The sequence below is a fragment of the Saimiri boliviensis genome, chromosome 10 (genome assembly GCF_048565385.1).
Source record: "Saimiri boliviensis isolate mSaiBol1 chromosome 10, mSaiBol1.pri, whole genome shotgun sequence".
Taxonomy (NCBI): Eukaryota; Metazoa; Chordata; class Mammalia; order Primates; family Cebidae; genus Saimiri; species Saimiri boliviensis.
Window position 1 is genome coordinate 8,982,804 of NC_133458.1, and position 20,676 is coordinate 9,003,479.

The 20,676-nt window shown below is 46.9% G+C and overlaps 2 protein-coding genes across 5 annotated transcripts in view; one reads left to right on the forward strand and one right to left on the reverse strand.

Annotated features, from left to right (window-relative positions):
• Nucleotides 1–1,175: 1,175 nt before the first annotated feature.
• On the reverse strand, nucleotides 1,176–6,583 carry LOC141579979 (uncharacterized). The gene is made up of 3 exons (XM_074378815.1): nucleotides 6,571–6,583; nucleotides 5,110–6,488; nucleotides 1,176–2,451 (listed from the first exon to the last, which is right to left on the reverse strand). Exons 1-2 carry the CDS (start codon nucleotides 6,581–6,583, stop codon nucleotides 5,599–5,601), a joined length of 903 nt encoding a protein of 300 aa, XP_074234916.1. The 3' UTR covers nucleotides 1,176–2,451; nucleotides 5,110–5,598.
• The window catches only part of ZNF777 (zinc finger protein 777), a 29,204-nt gene continuing 14,384 nt past the window's right edge, over nucleotides 5,857–20,676 (forward strand). For 2 of the 4 annotated variants that reach the window (XM_074378939.1, XM_039472891.2), the window contains exons 1-4: nucleotides 6,512–6,698; nucleotides 10,697–11,557; nucleotides 12,512–12,638; nucleotides 15,551–15,664. In XM_074378939.1, coding sequence (XP_074235040.1) covers nucleotides 6,582–6,698; nucleotides 10,697–11,557; nucleotides 12,512–12,638; nucleotides 15,551–15,664 — 1,219 coding nt within the window. In that variant the 5' untranslated portion in view covers nucleotides 6,512–6,581. Of the gene's footprint in view, nucleotides 5,926–6,511; nucleotides 6,699–10,696; nucleotides 11,558–12,511; nucleotides 12,639–15,550; nucleotides 15,665–20,676 lie in introns of those variants that run through there. The other 2 variants (XM_074378941.1, XM_074378940.1) reach the window with 2 other exon arrangements.

Sequence of the window (20,676 nt, forward strand, 5' to 3'; positions counted from 1 at the left end):
CAAGCTGTAGCCCAGCCACTTTGAATTCCCTGGGGCTGTGTCATGGGCCCCTGGTCACTCTTTTTTTTTTTTTTTTCTTGGTCACTCATATTTGGCTTAGAAAGTAATCTCTTCAAATATTTTATAGTTTGACTATTTTCATCAACAAAAGGTGAAGTCACATGTAAAAATATTGTGATAAAACTATCAAACACCAAAAACAGAGAGGAAATCCTGACAACAACCAGAGGAAAAAAACAGATTGGCTTCCAAAGAAAACTAATTAGATTGACAATTGAATATTCTATTGTAAAAAATGAAAGTCAGAAGACAATGGATTAACCTCTATAAAGTGATAAGGGAAAATAACTGTCAATGAAGATTTTATACCCTGATCAACTATCATACAACAGCAAAACCAAATAAAGATGTTTTCAGAAAATAAAAACTGAGATATTCCATTCATATTCCCTCACTGGAAAAAAAAAAAAAAACCTATTAAGGATTATCTTTTGGGAGGAAAAAACTTGAACCCAGTAGGTAAATTCAGTCAGAGAAGGATATAAGAAGAAACAATGGTGAGAAAAAAGAATCAGTAAATGTGGGTAAATCTTAACATGAATTGACTTTATAAAACAACACAAATTTGAGGGATACAAAAAAAGGGAACAAAACTACTAGAAAACAATCACATGTAGGTGAATGGAGTGATTAAAATAAAAGATTATATGGTCCTTGTGATTTCATGAAAAATGCAGACATATCAATTACATATAGACTTTGTGACTCAAACATCCACGTTTAAAATGTTCATTAAAACTGCTAGATGAATAGAAGTAGAATGGTGCCTAGCAGAGGGAGAAGATTTTAATGAAGAGAGTTTCATTAATCTAACAGAAAGTGGCCGGGCGCGGTGGCTCATGCCTGTAATCCCAGCACTTTGGGAGGCCAAGGCAGGTGGATCACCTGAGGTCAGGAGTTCAAGACCAGTCTGGCCAATGTGGTGAAACTTCATCTCTATAAAAAAATATATATATATTAAATTAAATTTAAAAATCTAATAGAAAGTAAGGAAAGGGAGAAAGAAGTGATGAAAAGGTCACAAAATAAAATGATGGAAAAAAATCCAAATATATCTGTATTCACTACAAATGTAAACAAAATAAAATTTTCTAGTTTAAAAATAAGTTGTCAAATTATAAAAGAAAAGTCCAGCTCTATGCTTTTGTTTTATTAGGAGTATTAATTCATCAGAGCATAACCATAAAATAGTTTTCCTTTTTCCAATGACTACCCTGTAATTGTGCTACATCAACCCTTCCTTGACTTCCAGCTATTTGGTGCCATATCACATCTTGTCGAAATTCTAATACTATATTTCATCACTTTCTGCTATAGGAAAAGTCTCATTTCAGTCTTAGTGTGAGGCACATTTGAACTTCGAGTAAAACTCAACACGGAACTCAGGTCCCCTCAACTCCAGTTCAGGCTAGATCTACCTGGAGCACTAACAGCTTGGGGTGAAGAGAACATGTGGTCCGCTCTTCAAACCCCATCATGCTTCCTTCACACAGACGTCAGTCTAGGCCTTCACACAGCTTCACTTTTGGCTTTATGAGGTCAAAAAAGAGGTAGAGGAGAATGTGCTTACATCTGTTGATGGAGAACCTTCATTCAGCTTGGTTCCACCTGTGACTGCAGGCATCTGCTGGTATGGCCACGTCCAGGTAAGTGGGGTCATGCTCAGTTTCACCCTCACTCCCTCTGACACTGAGAACCACTCCCAAGAGAGGGATCTGGAAACTATTTCCCCTAACTCTTTCTCAGGGGCAGGCATCTTATCCTGTGGCCTGTGGCTCACAGCAGCGCAGAATCCCTGCCTCTCCCACTCATCTCTGTGCTCTGTCCCAGGAGGGCAAGGAAGCTGATGAGGTCTCATCACACCATCAGGTTAAGAGAAACTGGGATAGAGTGGGAGTAGCCCCACCTGTCCCCTATGATGCTTTAAGCCCTACTCCGATGAGTTACTTCTTCAGAAATCAACATAAAATACTATTTCCATGATTCAGTACATCCACACGCTTCAGGAGACATATACCAAAGGCCTCCTCTTCTTCCCTATGGTGGAAGATGGAGACTGAAAAGTATCATGAGTCAAGTCCTGGGGCCCCACAAAAGGAGACCAAGACTCTTTCATGTGGTGGAAAAGGGAAGGAACAGACAAGAATCTCCCGCTCCTGAAGTCTTCTTTTTCTGTGTATTTGGGGAGGGGTGTCAAGTTGTGGGCCAATCCTGAGTGGTACCTCCTGGTCAGCTCTGTAAGTGACTGTCTCAACTCCTTTGGGCCACATGAAGTTAAAACGTGGGGTCCCTTACATCTTTTGTCCTTAGTTCTGAGCCTTAGCCCCAATCCCCAGGCACAGGCAAAATGATGCTTGACATCCTGTCACATCATGCTTGCAAGCCATATACCTAAAACACAAGGACACAAAATAGTTGAAAGTAACTCACTGGACAGAAAAAGACATATCAGCAAACATTAACCCCAAAAAAGCTGGAGCATTAATATTACTGGACAAAACAGGCTTTAATGCAAAAGCATTACTAGGATAAATAAGATCACAATATTATGAAAAAGACATAAGGTTCAATGTTCTTAATGACATGGCCTCAAAATACATAAATCAAAAAATGACAGAAGTACAACAAAAAAGGGAAAAATCACAATGGGAGATTTCCACACACCTCTCTATAATAAATAAACAAAAATTAGTAGGGGTATGGAAAATTTGAAAAGCATATTCAACTAGTCTTATCCAAACAGTTAGAGATTTTGTTCTTTTCAAGTATACATGGATTATTTACAAAAATAGGTTGCAAAGCAAATTACAACAAATTCCAAATAACCTATTTTATTCAGGCTACTCTTTAAAACCACAACCCAGTAATTAGAAAGAAATAAAATAATACACAAAATGTTTTTTAAAAAGAAGAACCATTTACTGAAGAAAATGCAAAACATGTTTTGCTATCGATTTAATACTGTTTTTGAAACAATTCCTTTTGTGATAAATTCATAACAAAATTTTGCAGCTGGTGACACAATATTTACTATCAATGTGCAAATATACAGTTGGTAATCTTGTGGGGGGAAATAAACCAAGAGTAAACACAATTATAGGAATAAATTCACATAAGTATGTCATTTTAAGAAATGAAATATGTACTACCAAGAAACACGAAGGACTGAACTACAGAAAATGTAACAGTATGACTGAATCTCAAAGAGTATGCTGACTAAAGGAACCTACATACAGAAGAGTGCGTTATGTATGATTCCATTTATATGAAGAGGCAAAAGTAATCTACCATGGCAGAACACAGATGCATGGATTCATCAGAACTCAGAGACTGGAAAAGAACATGAGGAAACTTTCTTCAGTAATGAAATTATATGTGTAGAGTTTTTGCGCTGTTGCCCAGGCCAGGGTGCAGTGGTGCGATCTCAGCTCACTGCAACCTCCACCTCCTGGAATCAAGTGATTCTCCTGCCTCAGCCTCCCAAGTAGCTGGTACTATAGGCACACACCACCATGCCCTGCTAATTTTTGTATTTTTAGTAAGGTAGGGTTTCATCATGTTGACCAGTCTGGTCTCAAACTTCTAACCTCAGGTGACCCACCTGCCTCAGCCTCCCAAAGTACTAGGATTACAGGTGTGAGCCACCGTGACTGGCTGAAATGTTTTACATCTTAATGGGAAGTATGCAGTACATAAGTCTTTGGATTTGTCAAAGCCAGACAAACCATAAATTTGAAATCTGCGCATTACATTGCATATAAATAATACTTTAAAATTTTTTTAATGTTTGTGCAACACTTACCATGAAACATGTTAAAAGACAGGCTGGGAGAAGTTATTTGCCATCTGCACATCTAACAAGGTATTGTGGAGATTATAACATACATAAACATAAAATGTATGCTAACAACAGTATAAAAGATGGTAAGGATAACCTGTTGTAAGGTTATCGCACCATGAAGTGGTATAATTTCTGTTGACTGTTAAAAAGTTAAAGATGTGTATTGTGAAACTGAGGACAACCATTTAAAATGATGTGTAGTAAGAAAATGGTGGAAAATAGAAATTACTAAAAAACAGAATACTAATACAAAAATGGAATTTAACAAAAAACCTCAACCCCAAAGCTAGCAAAACACACACACACACACACACACACACACACACACACAGAGAGAGAGAGAGAGAGAGAGAGAGAGAGAGATATCACTGAACACCTGGAGCACATAGAAAATAACTAGTAAGATGGTAGATTTAAATGCAATCGTATTAGTAATTACATTAAATGGTGATATGATTAGGATCCAGAATAGATTTTTAATGAAATATAAGCCAATAAGAAAAAGACCTCACAACAAAAACATTGGCAAAGGATATGAAGAGGAAATTCATAGAGAAAGAAACCAAATGTCTAGTAAACATCAAAAGATGCCCAACTTCATTAATCAGGGAAATACAAATACAAATTAAAATAATGAGCTGCCATTTGACACTCATCATGTCAGCAAATGTTCGGAGTCCATTATCTGTAAGTATGAGCCAGGATGGGGAAAGAGAAAATTACACGATGGTGGGTAAGTGGGCACCAGCCCTTTGGTGAGCAGTTCAGGAAGCCAGGGAAAGATGAAGGTGCTCTTGCCATCCAGTGTCCCATGTCTAGGCGTCTCTAGAGACGCACTTTAGCAGTGCACAATGAGACACGCATGCAGATGTCACTGGCAGCAGGTTTGTTCTCATTCCTCTAGGAGGAATGGAACGTTAAACAGGAGTTTATGTATTCAGCGAAATACTACATTGTGGGTAAAATGAATGAACTAGATATTCTTGTTTAAACATGTCTGCATCTCAAAAACGTAATGGCCCATAGAAAAAAGCAAGTGGCAACAGGCTCGGGACTGGATAACATCATTTGCATAAAATGTAAAAATGCCAAAACCCGTAGTGTGCATTGTTTACGAATGCAAGCAGGGTAGGGTAGAAAATAAAGACCTGGGTGAGAACTCTAGCCTCCGGGAAGGGAGGGGACAGGATGCATAGCTCTGGCCTTACCTCTATCCATAACTTTCCATTTTTAAAGAGAGATTGGAGCTGCCAGCATACTGAGTCCTGTTGCCTCCCAAGACCAGCTCCACTCCTTGGGGTTCCATTAGGTGATCACAATGTCCTCTGCTCCCCTCCCCCCTTAAGTTAGTTCCAGTTGGGCTTCATCGCTAGCAACCAGGACGCCTGCCTCTAATTTCTTCTTTTTTTTCCTTTCCAGTTGATCCCCAGTTCCCGCCACCTCGTAGGTATCCAGTTAATACATGTTTAAGTGGACCTGCCCAGGAAGGGGAGTCCTCAACTCTAAGCTCCCGCATTTCTTTTGGGACTTCTCCTGGTTACAAAGAGCATTCATTCATACTGTGACTGAGGGTAAACAAGTCGCTGCCCACTCGGCCTCAGTTTCCTCCTAAATGACCGGTCTGGCCCCTTCCAGCCCCAGCAGGGTCTGATTCCAGGAATTCTGTCCTTTCATGTCGAAAACAACACTCGGGCATTTCACAAAAGCACCCAACCCCCTGGCTCCCCTTGGAAGCACAGCCCGCGTCCCTGGAACCCGGGCTGCACTGAGCTGGTCACATGAACTCCGGGCTTTCTCTGGTGTGACGGGTTTCTTAGATCCCTTTGTGAGCGCAGGTTTTGAAAGGGAACGACCCCGGGTTCTGGGTGTGAGAGGCGCAGGGGATCGGCGGGAGGAAGGCTGTCGGAGCCAATCAAGCCGCCTCCAGACCCCAGCACGTCGCCTGGGCTGCGCGCTCCGACTTCGCCTCCGCCCGCGCGCCTCCCGGCCTCGCCCGAGGGTGCCCGGGCAGGCGAAGACCCCAGGTGAGAGGCCGGAGGGTCCCGGAGGGTGGCAGGCCCCGGCGGTTCGGCCCGGGCTCCACGACGGGCTGGCCCGGGCTCAGGGCGTGTCCGTCGCCACCGGGCGGCTCGCTCGACACTGTTCGCTCCTACCGGCTGTAGATGGAGCTGTCTGGGTTCCGGCAGCCTCCGACGAGCCTCGGAGTGTTTCTCTTTAAACGGCCTGAGAGGGACATGCCTCCCAGGATGCAGTTTGTAGCAACATGGCAGCTGCTGTGCAGCTCCCCTGCTGAAGAGGCGCCGGGACGGCAGCGCAGCTCGCAGCCCGGGCCGGGGCCGGAGCCGGGGTCCCAGCCGCGGCCGCAGAGGGGCGGCGCGCGGGCCGGGGGCCGCCGTTGAGGGCCGGGGCCCAGCTCGCGGCCGGGACGCAGCCGGCCGGGCCGCCCGCACAGCCGCGCGCCCCGCTCCGACGCCGCCGCCCGGGCTCCGCGGCCCCGCGCCCGCTCCCCCCGCGCGCCCCGAGCAGGCCGGGGCCCGACGGCCGCGCGCGAGCCCCGGCGGGGGAGACAGGGCCGGGCCCGCGCCGCCTGCGGAGAGCGCCGGGCGGCCGGGCCTGCGTGGGGCCGCGCGCAGCGGCGGCGGCGGCGACTCCGGGGGCGCGGGCCGGACAGCGCAGGGCCATGGCCGAGGCGGCCCCGGCTCCGGTGAGGGCGGCCCGCGCGCGCACGGACGCGCGGCCTCGGGGCCCCGGGGACGGCCTGCGTGTCCCGGGCTCGGCGGCCCGGCCTGGGATCTCGGTAAGGGACAGAAACGCTGCGACGTTGGCGCGGAGGGTGGGGGCGCCCTGAAGGTGTTCGCGCGCCTGGACCGGGGCGGTGGGGGGGGGGGTTGGCTGCGGGCCCCGCCGCCGTCCGTGAGAGGCTGCGCGGACGCCCGGCCCGGCACACACGCGGCCCCGAGGTGGGGCGCCCGGAGGCGCGCTCGCTCCCTGCGGGACCCGCGCTGCGTCCGTCGGGGTAGCAGCCGGCACGTTTTCCGCAGAGCTCGGCCCCGCGGAGCCTTCCCCGGCCCGGGCACGGCGCTGACGCGGCTCTCCCATTTCGCAGAGCGGAGTCACTGAGGCACAGACACCTGGCGGCGATCCACCCTGCCGGCCCCAAGGTCACGTAGCGAGGCATCCGTGGCTCCGTGCGGCTGCCCCAGAAAGGCCTGTCCAGCGGGCCGCGGCCCTGGACGGGGAGGGGTTGGCTCTGGCGGCGGCCACCCCTGGGTGAGGGGCCTGGGCTGGCTGGGCGGCAGACGCGGCCCGTCGGGGGCGGCGGGGGCGGCCGGGCAGCGCCCAGTCGGGCGTCTCCGAGATGGGAGCAGGTGACCCTCTGGGCTCCAGCCCTGGCCTCCGGCCTCTGCGTTTGGAAGGCCGCGGGCCAAACTTTGGGTGTCCTGACAGATGGTGTCTGGGGAGTGAGCTTCTCGGGGATTGGAGGCTGATGCTCCTCTTCGGGGAGCCACTCTGAAAAATCAGCCCTCAGAGCCCCGCGAAGTCCTGCTCTTTGAGACATCCTGGCCATGCTAGTGAGAGGATTACTGCATGGGAGTCAGTGCCTTTGAGCCTCAGTTTCCTATTGTGTACACAGGAAGGAGGCAGGATGTATGGCTTTCTAAAAAGCTCTCCAATTCTTTAATTAAAAAAAAAAAAAAAAAAAAAACAAAAACAAAAAACCTCCTGAGAAAATAAAATCAAATGAAGATTTTTTCATGCCTTTCTCTGGGCTCAGGCCTTCGGGGCCCTTGAATGGCATATACTGCTGGGTGAACCACACTGGGTCATTAAAAAAAAAAAATGGCACGACTTTCTTAATAAGTCAGATACTGTGGTTATGGATGCTTCTGCTAATGTGGCATGAATCCTGGAGACTCAGTCCACTCCTGATCCTCGGGGGAGGGAGGGACGGTTAAATCCTATGAATATGGTTTAGAAGAATTCTCCCTCTAACCCCCTACCAGCCTTTTGAGAATTTGAACTTATTACGTTTAGATATATTTACAGTTCCTCTCTCTCTTCGGCCATTTCTTTCTGCTTAGGGTAAGATAAGCCACAGGTTTACCTGGATGGATGGAATAATAGCAAAGAGCTTTTATTTGGAGGGCGAGGGAGGGAAAACGCTCCTGTGGCCCCTCTACAGTCCTCCAAATCTGGAAATGGACAGAGACAGTCGAATGATAGGAAAGAAATAGTATTTTCCTTTGAGCTCTGATTTGTCTAGCTGGTAAAGATGCCTTGGTCTGCTGGCTCTGTTTGCTCTACTGGAGGGTTTTGGTTTTTGTTGTTGTTGTGGTTTTTTTTTTTTTTTTTCCATTGTTTCAGTTAAACCCCTGCATTGCTCAGAGAGACTGACTTGCCCCCCAGGGATTTTTTTCCCTTCTTTCTAGTGCTAGGCAGATACCCTAATCTCCCTCTGAGGCAAGGGCTGGAATGTGCCTATTGTGTTGCGTTAGGAAGCCACTTCTCCTGAGAGCCAGGTGCCTAGCCCAGAGGGTCCCCTGCCCTGCCTTCCCCCTCGCGAAGAATTGAGAGTTGGCTTAGCTTTTGATGAGCTTGCAGGTTTAGGGGTCTGTGAGTTCTTGGGAGACGTTTGCTTGTCCCCTTGTGTCTGTTTTGAGGACAAGAACCCAAAACTTTCATTAGGTTTTCAAAGAGGTCCCTGACCCCAACTCAAATGATAATATCTTTAAAAGCAAAGCCTTCCTCCCTACCCCTCCCAACCCTGTCGAACCTCCCACAGGCCTTTGTGTATTAATAATATCCAGGCCTCTGGATTTTTGAGGTAAAACGATTCAGAACACGCACCTGCCTGGCCAGCTGCTTCAGTGGACAGTGAAGGCCTCAAGGTCACCTGCAGGCTGTGGAACCAGACCACTGTGGGACCTGGGGCGGCTTGCTCAGCCTCTCCTGCCCCCATTGTCTTCCTGTACTAAGTATGGATAGTAACTCTAGTACCTGTTTCATAGATTTTGTGAGGATTAAATGAGATAATCCTTTAAAATGCTTAACACAGCTCATGGCACATAATAAATGCTGGATAATTGTTAGCCATTCCCAGCTGATTAGTGCTCATATCTGGTTAGTGGCAGAGGCTATTAAACAATGCTACCTCAAAGACCTTGTGTGAATAGAGTCTTGAATCTTCAATCCTTGGCTTAAAAGTGCGATGCTATCATAGTTGTCACCTATGAATGAACCAATAAAAGAAAAAAAGCTGAGGAAGATATGGAATAGCTTTAGATACGTCTCTGATAGGTGACTAAAGGAACTTTATGATTTATCCTAATAATTCTTTTGTAACTCAACAATTTACTCTTCAGCAGGCATTTATTGAACACATACTATATGCCAGACTGAACACTGGGGATATGCTAATTTTCAAATGAAGAAAATTGAAATTTTAATTAAAGACCACTTGGATATAGAGCACAGTAACTGAGCAGATTCTGGAGGAAGAGGATGAGGGAGTGGACAAAAATTGTTACAGGAGAAATTGTGTTCGGTTCCAATAAAGATATTGATGATCTAGGTAGGTAAGTACAGAACTAGGCACTCACAGAAGATTGTGGCTTCACCTCCCCAGTGATTCAAGAATTCTCTCCATGTGAGTATGGCAAGCTGGGGGACAAGGAGAGCGTGGGTCATTGAAATCCCAGAAGGACTCCAAGTCTTTATGGTGGTCTGGTCCTCCCAAATCTGGCTACAAGTCACCAGTCCAGCTGACTTCTGCTCTGCTTCCTGTCCTTCCAGGCCTTACTGCTTCCTCATTCCCCACCTCGGAAACCCCAGGGTGGAACCCAGACCACCTGAGCATACCTACTGCAGCGAACCGCTGCCCACTCCTAGGAGTGGCTGAATTACCTGCCTCGATCTCTTTTTCTGCTTATAGCAGAAGCCAGGCCAGAATGCCCAGAAACCCATTCAGCCTCTACAGCAGGGGCTGGGCACATGAAAGGTGGTTCCAGGTCAAACCTATATCATACTGACTCATTGAGATGAGTCTGTAGTGCAACTGGTATCAAAGACTAAGAGTCTGGGAAACTTCAGATAATGTTGTGTCCTTACTCTTGGACCGAGCAAAGAAAGGAGCCCAGGGCACCACACAGGCCTAATGCTGGTAGAAGTGGTGGGGGCTGGATGCCAAGTCCACCTTTGAGTCAAGAATGTTAACAGTACTGGCCCCGCCTGGTGAGCCCCTACCCCCATCCCCACTGGGAGATGTGGGATAGTAGGTGCTTGGCTTTTACAAAATTCTGCTCTTTCGTTTCTTCTTATGTGCACTGCTTCAACAACTCAGTGAGGGAGTGTGTGTGTCAGATATTGTTGTCCTCGTTTTATGGATGACGACACAGGACACTAAGAACAGCGAGGTCAAATGACCGATCAAGAGTGACAGAGGCGGCAGTAGGTGTAGACAGGGCCAAAATCCAAGTGTTCTCACAGGAGTCCAGCACCCTTTCCCCTCTACCACACCGCTGCTCATAAGGTACCTGTGCCACGTATGTTGTGTAAAGGGAGATGGCCCTGTAAGAAACAAAAGGTGGCATAATCATCTTTTATTGGCTGTTCATAATAGTGTCATAATTGATATCTAAATTGGTGCTATGGTCTCCAGAAAAGAGTCACATTTGAGGGGTACATGTCATTGCTACCCAAATGGAAGCACTTTTTATGTGTATGCTTGTCTTTGGGATTTCTTTTGCTAGCTGGAGATGGTGGCCTGAACTCTTTTCCTTCCTTCCCTGAACACAGGTTCAGCAGCTGGACATGGAGAACCAACGCTCATCACCTCTGTCGTTCCCCAGTGTTCCGCAAGAAGAAACCTTACGTCAGGCCCCCGCTGGACTCCCCCGAGAAACTCTGCTCCAATCCCGCGTTCTTCCTCCCAAAGAAATTCCTTCTTTGTCTCCCACCATTCCCCGACAAGGCTCCCTGCCCCAAACTTCCAGTGCTCCCAAGCAAGAGACTTCTGGCCGGATGCCTCATGTACTCCAGAAGGGACCCTCACTCCTGTGTTCTGCCGCTTCTGAGCAAGAGACTCCTCTCCAGGGCCCCCTGGCTTCCCAGGAAGGGACCCAGTATCCACTCCCAGCTGCTGCTGAACAAGAAATCTCCCTTCTCTCCCACTCTCCCCACCACCAAGAAGCCCCTGTTCACTCCCCTGAAGCTCCTGAGAAAGACTCTTTGACTCTTTCCCCAAAAGTTCCTGAGACCGACATGGACCCCCTGCTCCAGAGCCCAGTTTCCCAAAAGGACACCCCCTTCCAGATCTCTTCTGCAGTCCAGAAGGAACAGCCGCTCCCCACGGCGGAGATCACCCGCTTGGCCGTGTGGGCTGCCGTCCAGGCAGTGGAAAGGAAACTGGAGGCCCAGGCTATGAGGCTACTGACCCTGGAAGGCAGGACCGGGACAAATGAAAAGAAGATAGCCGACTGCGAGAAGACAGCCGTGGAGTTCGCGAACCATCTGGAGAGCAAGTGGGTCGTGCTGGGGACCCTGCTGCAGGAGTACGGGCTGCTGCAGAGGCGGCTGGAGAACATGGAGAACCTGCTGAAAAACAGAAATTTCTGGATCCTGCGGCTGCCCCCTGGCAGCAATGGCGAAGTTCCCAAGGTAAGCACATCCCAGTTGGGGCTTCCCGAGGAAGGGGTCCAAATTGGAGTGTGGTTTAGGAATGTGGTGTAATATGAAAGAAAGGGGTGGTTGAGAAAGGAAAAAAATATAGTGATCTCAGTTGCCAGGATGTGCCAAAATCAAATTATTTCTCCTGTTGATGAGAGTATGGGCTAGTATAGAAATGCCCCTGGCATCGGGGTTGTCAGTTTAGAAGGGTGTTCAGCAGAGCTGTCCCTCATGTGAGAGGATAAGAAGTCAAAGCAAAGGCCGGTGAGAGCCATGTAGAGGCTTTACCGTCAGTCACTGAGGGTGCGTTAGCTTCACAATCGCAGCAGAGGAAGGAGCTTGGGTTAAACATCACAAGGATCTGTCCTGCTCCACATTTTTATTAGTTCACGTATAAGCCATGTTAGTGCCAGGAAAACTGATTTCAAGAGATTTCCTTTAAAAAGCTAGAGAAGTTAGGTTTGTATATTATTTTCGAGAAGGTTCCGAAAGAGCTTCGGTGTGGACTGGCTTGCTTTGTCTTCTTCAGTGCTGCTGCCCTCTTTCACGGCCATATGTAGAGAGAAAACGGACTCAGTTCTCTAGGCCAGCACACCTCAAAGTTTACTGTGCACGTGGATCTCCTGGGGATGTTACTGAATGCAGCAGCTGATTTAGTAGGTCTAAGGTGAGGTCTGAGAGTCCGAATTTCTAACAAGTTTCCTGGTAGCACCATTGGTGCTGGCCCACAGACCATACTTTAGAGCTTTAAGAATTATGTCCTGAAGGGGAAGAAAAGCATCAGACAAGACAGGCCCCTCACTCTCTGGGGCCAGGACAGTGGCCAGACTTCTAGAGAAGTCCTAGGTGAGACCCAGAGCCAGGGGTTTGGGACTTGGGACTGGCCAGCCAGGGGCCTCTGACTGCTTCCAGCAGGTCCAAGCCGAGTCTGTTGTGTGGTTTCAGGTTCCTGTCACGTTTGATGATGTCGCTGTCCACTTCTCGGAGCAGGAGTGGGGAAACCTGTCTGAGTGGCAGAAGGAGCTCTACAAGAATGTGATGAGAGGCAACTACGAGTCCCTGGTTTCCATGGGTAAGGAGAAGGCTTCACCCATGGGGGGCTGCCTAGATGCAAGCTCGAGGTGCATTCATAACCTTAGGGAGTTCTGAACCCCAGCAGAGCCAACAGTTGTAAGCAAGAAAAACAGAATTTTAGAGAGCACAACAAATTAAAACCAACACCCTCATATACCCACACACATCAGTGCAGCCCAGGCCAGAACGGTCTGTAAATTGAGACGCCACTCGGAGAAGCTGCTGGGGCAAGAAGGAGGAGAAAGATCTAGGTATCGATGGTCTCTCACTGTCATCATAGTTTACCCCACAGACTCCTTTTTAAATAAATTAATTTGTCCAGCAAACTATAATTAAAGAAGGAAAAAAGAATGAAAGAAAAGTGTGCTGAGTGCCTACTGTGTACCAGCCACATTTGAAGTGCTGTACGAGAATCACTTCCTTGGACCCCCACAGCCAAGCTGTTGGGGTGGCAACACAGGTGTTCACACTCCTGCTTGATGATTCAGGTGCCTGAACACCGAGGCTGTGATCAGGGAGGTTAAATGCTTGTTTCATGGAGATCTATCTTACCTCAGAGTCTGTGGATTCTTATGATTTTCATTAAGACTATTTAAGGATGAAAACCTGGCGAAATGTACTTTACTTTTATATATCTGTTTCTGTGATACGGAGAACTCCTTGGGTATATACAAAAAACATTATCTTAAATATTTAAATGTGTTGTCACATAGAAACTTTGATTTCAGCCAGAAGTGATAATTTTATACATACCTTCCCGTGGGATATATTCTCTTGCTTTTAATTTTTTGACTGGGCGGGGTGGCTCATGCCTGTAATCCCAGCATTTTGGGAGGCCAAGGCAGGCAGATCACGAGGTCAGGAGTTTGAGACCAGCCTGGGCAAAATGGTGAAACCCCATCTCTACTAAAATACAAAAAATTAGCTGTTCATGGTGGTGGACGCCTGTAATCCCAGCTGCTCGGGAGGCTGAGACAGGAGGATTGCTTGAACCTGGGAGGCAGAGGTGGCAGTGAGCCGAGACCATGCCACTGCACTCCAGCCTGGGTGACAGAGCGAGACTCCATCTCCAAAAAAAAAAATTCTTCTTTTTTTAATTGTGAAAATTCAACACTTTAAATGATTTCTATGATTAAGAGCAACTACCACCCATTCACCAGCCCCACTCCCCAGAGGTAACCACCATGAACCCTTTGGTCCATGTTTTCTCTCATCTTTTTTTACATGTGCAGATATAAGCATGTTACATTCACTGATGCACATGCAGTTTGGCTTTGCACAGAGGGGTCCGTTCGCTGATTTTACCTAATGTGGGGATGTAGAGAGTGTTCCACATAGGCCTCCTTGGAAAGACGGCGCAGTGTTCCAGATGAACCTTTAGGGCTTTTGACCTTTCTGCTGTTGCTGAACAGTAGGTTGATTCCGTTTTTCTCACTGTTAAAAGTGTTGTGATAAACATCTGTGTATTTGTACACTTCTGTGTGTTTCAGTAGGACAGATACTAAGAATTGCGATTGCCAAGTAAACAGGATGCGCGTTTACAGTTTTATGGCTACTGCCTGGTGCTCTCCAGCAGGCTAAGCCAGTTGATATTTCTGCAAGGGTGTGTGGAAATGCCATTTCATACCCTGGCCTGAGCTGATGTTCTTCTCTTTTAAATATTAGCATTTTTTACAGGTGAAAAATGATACTTAATTTATCTAAATATGTATTCTTTGATGATTAGTGAACTTGTGCATCTTTTTATATATTTATTGACCATTCATATTTCTTCTATGAATTACCTATTTATAGCTTTGCAATTTTACTAGTTATAAAAGTTCTTTATGTATAACTAGGGATAGTAACCCTTTGCCATATGACATACATATGTGTGTGTGTGTGTGTGTGTGTATTTCCTCCAAGTTTCTTTTTTCTTTTCTTTTTTTTTTTTTTTTTGAGATTGAGTTTTGCTCTTATTACCCAGGCTGCAGTGCAATGGCATGATCTCGGCTCACCGCAATCTCTGCCTCCTGGGTTCAAGCAATTCTCCTGCCTCCCGAGTAGCTGGGACTACAGGCATGCACCACCACACCCAGCTGATTTTTGTATTTTTAGTAGAGAGAGTGTTTCACCATGTTGACCAGGATGGTCTTGATCTCTTGACCGTGTGATCCACCCGCCTTGGCCTCCCAAAGTGCTGGGATTATAGGCATGAGCCACCGCGCCCGGCTTCCTCCAAGTTTCTTAATCTTTTTGCTTTATTTTCAAAGAACTGTGAACTAATTTTATATAAGAAAATCTATCAGTATTTTATTTTATGGCTTTTAGATTTTAATCAGGATTAGTTTTTTGTTTTTCTTTTTTTGAGATGGAGTTTCACTCTTACTGCCCAGGCTGGAGTGCAGCGGTGTGATCTTGGCTCACTGCAACCTCCACCTCCCAAGTTCAAGAGATTCTCCTGCCTCAGCCTCCCAAGTAGCTGGGATTACAGGCATCTACCACCACGCCTGGCTAATTTTATATTTTTAGTAGAGATGGGGGTTTCACCATGTTGGCCATGAACTCCTGACCTCAGGTGATCCACCCGCCTTGGCCTCCCAGTATGCTGGAATTACAGGTATGAGCCACTGCGCACAGCCAGAATTACTATTTTACTTTACAAAATTTCAAAATACCTTCTGCCTTTGTCATGAAACCTGGGCAGGTTTTGACCACCTCTGAACAACATGATCCCCCTACACCCCCGCGCCACACACGCACACTCACACCCACAGTGGGCTCTCAGGAAAAGGGGAGGAAGCTTGGCGGTTTTCCATTACTGGCCCCCAGTGGAGGAGCTGCTCCTGGAATCACACGCCCACAGATGATACCTTAACAGCATCCAGTGCAACCTCATCCCAGAGCATTTTTTTTCTTTCTTCTGCCCAGACTATGCAATTTCCAAACCAGACCTCATGTCACAGATGGAGCGCGGGGAACGGCCCACCATGCAGGAGCAAGAAGACTCTGAGGAGGGCGAGACGCCGACAGATCCCAGTGCTGGTGAGTGGCTGAGGGTGGTCCGCAGCTCTGCATTCTAGATCATTCAGTACTGAGGAAGCCCCAGCATGCAGCAGCACAATCCAAGGTAGGCCCTGCCAGGAGCTGTCAGCAGGAAGGAGGCCTGCAGGTGCTAGGACCTGCTTTGGAGCACCGTGATCACCAGCGGCCGAACTTGTTGATTAGTGGGAATCCGTTGGGTTCACTGTCTCAGGAATTTTTTGACATGACCAAGTGTCACCTCACTCGCTGTAGGAAATAAAGCAAGAAACTCAAAAAAAGGCAATCACTTGTCAAGCAGTCACTAGTGCTTGAAATTCCTGGAGCTTTTGAGAGGAGGGCCACACCCCGAGTCCTGCAGGTGGTGAGTGGAGGGATAAGGGGCAGACATGGACTTTACTGGGAACAGGCTATATGCACAACTCCAGCAGGACAGCGTGTAGGTGGACTCTGCTGATAGGCACCCAGTGAGGCCGACCAGAGGCCATGTGGTTCACGTGCAGATTCTGGTGTGAGAAGGCCTATATCTGAGGACAGTTTTTCTGTTTACTGGTGGTGGGATTTCAGTTGCTTGATCGTTTTAGAGTCTCAGTTTCCTCATCTGTAAAATAGAACTGGCACTAATATTTAACCGTAGGGCCTGGCACGTGATTGGCACGTAGCAATGGCTCAGTAAACGCCAGCTGCTATCAGTGTGCCCGGAGGGAAGGTCGCCCCATTCACAGCGGCTGGGTCAGTGGCCCACACAACCATACTGCAGGTGCTCTCGTGGTGTGTGGTTGCTCTTTGAAGCCCCTTCTTTGGAACTGCCCTTGGACTTGCATCACTTACCTCGATGGTCATCATCGGAAGCTAATCCTTGAACTTTGTGGCAGGTGTGGTGTGTGAACATAGCTGAGTGTCACTGGCGATCATGTCTGCTGAAAGACGATGATCCACCTGGAGAACTCTGTTCGGAGCCAACAGCCAAGTCTTGTTGCGAATTAATGTCATTGATTTGGGGACCTATCAACTGGCTCCAAACAGATATTCTAGGAACATGAAGTAATGTCAGCCCCATGTACTGAGTGAGAAGGTGACTTCTGGGAGAGGCAGAGCCTGTGAAAATACAAGTGCTGGCATGTCCCAGAGAAATCCAGCAGCACTGCTTTCTACACAATTGCCTAAACTTTAACTCGAGGGGAGGGGCTAACCCTGAGTTCATTCTGGAAGACAGAAAAGAGGAATTTAAAAGTCGATGAGGATGAGAGGTTGGTGACATTGTGGCACATGGCAGGGTGAACTTGGTTGAGGAAAATCAGCCAGAGATCCAAAGATGATTCAGATGTCAACCCTCCACATACTCAGAAAAGAGGCTCCCATTCATTTATGGCTCTGGAGAAGCCAGGCACCATCTTCACTTAGCAAATTAGCAAAGAGTAATTAGCAAATTACTGCACCTAGCAAATTAGAAAAGAGGCTCGCATTCATTCATGGCCCTGGAGAAGCCAGGCACCATCTTCACCTAGCAAATTAGCAAAGAGTAAAGCGAGCCAGAAGGCATGGCTGAAATCTGTGTGCTCAGACATTGCCACTCAGAGAGCTCATCATTTCAGTCTCTCAAGACAGCAATTTGAGGCTTTCTAGTCTTAAAATATATATGAAATTTTTATTTTTTAATTATATGTGTGTGTTTGTGTATACATATACATATACATATATATGACATGATCCCAGCTCACTCATGTATATATTTTGTTTTCTTTTGTTTTGTTTTTGAGATGGATTCTTACTTTGTTGCTCAGGCTGGAGTGCAGTGGCATGATCTCAGCTCACTGCAACTTCCACCTCCCAGTTCAAATGATTATCTTGCCTCAACCTCCTGAGTAACTGGGATTATGGGCATGCACCACCACACCCAACTTATTTTTGTGTTTTTAGTAGAGACAACGTTTCACCATGTTGGCCAGGCTAGTCTCGAACTCCTAACCTCAAGTAATCCACCCACCTCAGCCTCCCAAAGTGTTGGGATTACAGGCGTGAGCCACCACACCTGGCTTATTTTTAAATATATTTTAAATATTTTAAATGTTCATACATTTGACCTAAAAATTTACTTCCTGAGAGTCTAACATTAAAAAGAAACCAAAATATAACGTTAAAAAGAAACCAAAATATAAAGATTAAGATGTATAAATACAAATCACAGTATGATAGACTGTTACACACTAAAATCACATTTAGGGAGAGTTTTGAAACCATAAGTTTCACTCGTATGTTTATTTAGTTCATCAGATCTCTTAGGTAGCAGGTACTATGTCAAGAACTACATTAACCCTGAGGCTGTTGCCCTCAGGATTAACTCCCGTGGAGAGACGTTAACAACCAAAACACCTCACACAGGTGAAAGCACAGGCACCAGCGGTGACAGAGCTGGGACGAAGAGCATCCAGGACTGCGGGACACATGACAGAAAAGGTGCCCTTGAGTTTGGGAGATCAGAAAGGCCTCTTTGAGGACGTGGAATTTCTAGTGGAAACCTGAAGACCGAGTGGGGTTCTGGCTGCTCCGCAGAAAACTAACTGGAGTGAGGAAGGTCTGGGAGCTAAGAGACCACTTGGAGGTTCTTGTTTTCCAGGTGGGAGACCTTGGCATCGCCCTGAGAGAGAAGCGGCTGTTGGCAAGATATATTTTGGCCATGGGCTAGGAATGACTTAGGGATTGGTGGGAGTTGAATGGGAGGGACAGGGAGGTGCTAAGGATGGCGCCCAGGCTTCTGGCTTAAGTAAGAGTAGAGGGAGGGCAATGTGAGGTTCAGATTTGGAGAAACACCGAGAATTCCATTTTGAACACATTAGGTTTGAGATCCCTGTGAGACATCAAAGAGAAGGTGTTGAGAAAGCAGCTGATTAAAGGAGTCTGGAGTTGAGAACGGAGGTCTGAGGTAGAGACATCTGGCCTTGGCACATTTGGACAGTTGGGTGTCAGCAGCAGAGACAGATTAGGTTGCTTAGTCTGTAGAGAAGGAGAGAACATGGGCCATGCCCTGCAAAGCCCTAGCTTCGGGGGCAGTTTCGGGGATTTGGAATATGTTGTTCATCATTGGGCCCAAGTGTTAGTATTTTTTTTTTTTTTTTTTTTTTTTTGAGACGGAGTTTCGCTCTTGTTACCCAGGCTGGAGTGCAATGGCGCGATCTCGGCTCACCTCCGCCTCCTGGGTTCAGGCAATTCTCCTGCCTCAGCCTCCCGAGTAGCTGGGATTACAGGCACGCACCACCATGCCCAGCTAATTTTTTGTATTTTCAGTAGAGACGGGGTTTCACCATGTTAACCAGGATGGTCTCGATCCCTTGACCTCGTGATCCACCCGCCTCGGCCTCCCAAAGTGCTGGGATTACAGGCTTGAGCCACCGCGCCCGGCTGTGTTAGTATTTTTTATCTTCCGAGGTGATTTTCATATGCAGCCAGGATTGAAAACCAGTCGCAGGATTTGGAAAAAGAAGGAGGAGCCAGAGGAATCAAAGGAAACAGAAAGAGTGGCCAGAAAGGTAGCAGGAAAATTAGGATAGTGCCTTGTTGGGTATTTCTAGAGAAGAATGCTTCCAGAAGGAGAGAGTATGCCCAATAGTGTTGTATTCTGTGGTGGAGTTTAGGAGCAAGAAGACTGAAAAGTGTCCATTGGATTGCAAGCTGAAAATCATTAGTGACCCTAGGAAGACAAACACTGGTAGATTAGTGGAGGTGGTAGCCTGATAGTCAGTGGGTGAGGAGCGGATGGGAGGCAAAGAAGTAGAGATGGCACGTGCTGACAGTCATTTCAAGAAGTTTAGTTGTGGGGGATTGGAAATATGGGGCAGTTGGGGGAATTCTTGTTTGCCTGAGATGGGGATTGCTAAAGCCTGTTTGAAATGTTGATGGGAGTGATCCAATATAGGAGGATTAAGGGTACAGAAGTGGGAAATATAAGTATAGTGAAGTAAGCAAAAGGAGATAGAAAAAAACTGGATGGAAACATTCTAAAGCCATATTTTTCTGTTTTATAAAATGTTCTGATGTGAGCATATATTACTTTTTATTCAGTAAAAGATATTTTTTAAAACAGTGCATAGTGAAAGACGTTGAGTCGAGCAGGGCAGATTGAACGTGTATTTATTCCTACCTCCCTGAATCGTTCTAAAACAAGAGTGAAGGAACTTTTAAAAGGAAAGGAGAAACAGCAACAAATTTTTCAGCCCTGAAGCAGGTGATAGATGTGGTGAGCTGAATCTGAAATTGGTACTGGGGAAAGCTGAGAAGAAACACAATTTGCACCCCGACACCTGCTCGGGACTCAAGAGTTAATAGTACCAGAGACTCTGGGGACCCCTGGAAATAGGGATGTAGTGAGACTAAACACAGAGAACTGGCTGAACATCTTTTAAAGAGGCCACTTAACACTCCCTCAGCTCCCATTGCCTCCCTCAGTCCTGTCTGCAGGCATCTGCCTCTCCCTAGCACAGGTATGTGTCAGGCTTATTCTCTAGAGAGGGTGAAAAGGAGGCTCTCTGGACATGCACACCAGGCACAGCCGTCGGTATGGCACCATGTTGAAAACAGGAAGAAGGAGACTTGGAAGTGCAGATACTGAGATCTCCAGACTTCTTCCCTAACTCGACTCCCAAAATGTTGCTGACACCCAGGATTAAACCCTTTGGGCAGGATATTGGAAGAGTCTTATCTGGATGCTTTTGGGACCAGCCCAAGAGGTTTCTGAGTAAAATGACTTGGGCCAAGCACCCTACTGGGAAACAGAGACCCATAGTTAGCAAGCCCCACCCTAATGCACTCAGCTTTCTGTTCTCTTGAGTGTCCGCTTTTAAGACTCTGTGGACAACCAAGAACCAGGAGACATTTGGAAAAAGCCTGAGGTATACAGAGACAAATAAGAAATCAGAAAAATATACTTAGAGGAGCAGAGACAATGCAGAGAGGAAAAAATATATATATGAATACTTGCATATAAAGTCCTTAGATAAAATAAGTGAATGCATTCATGA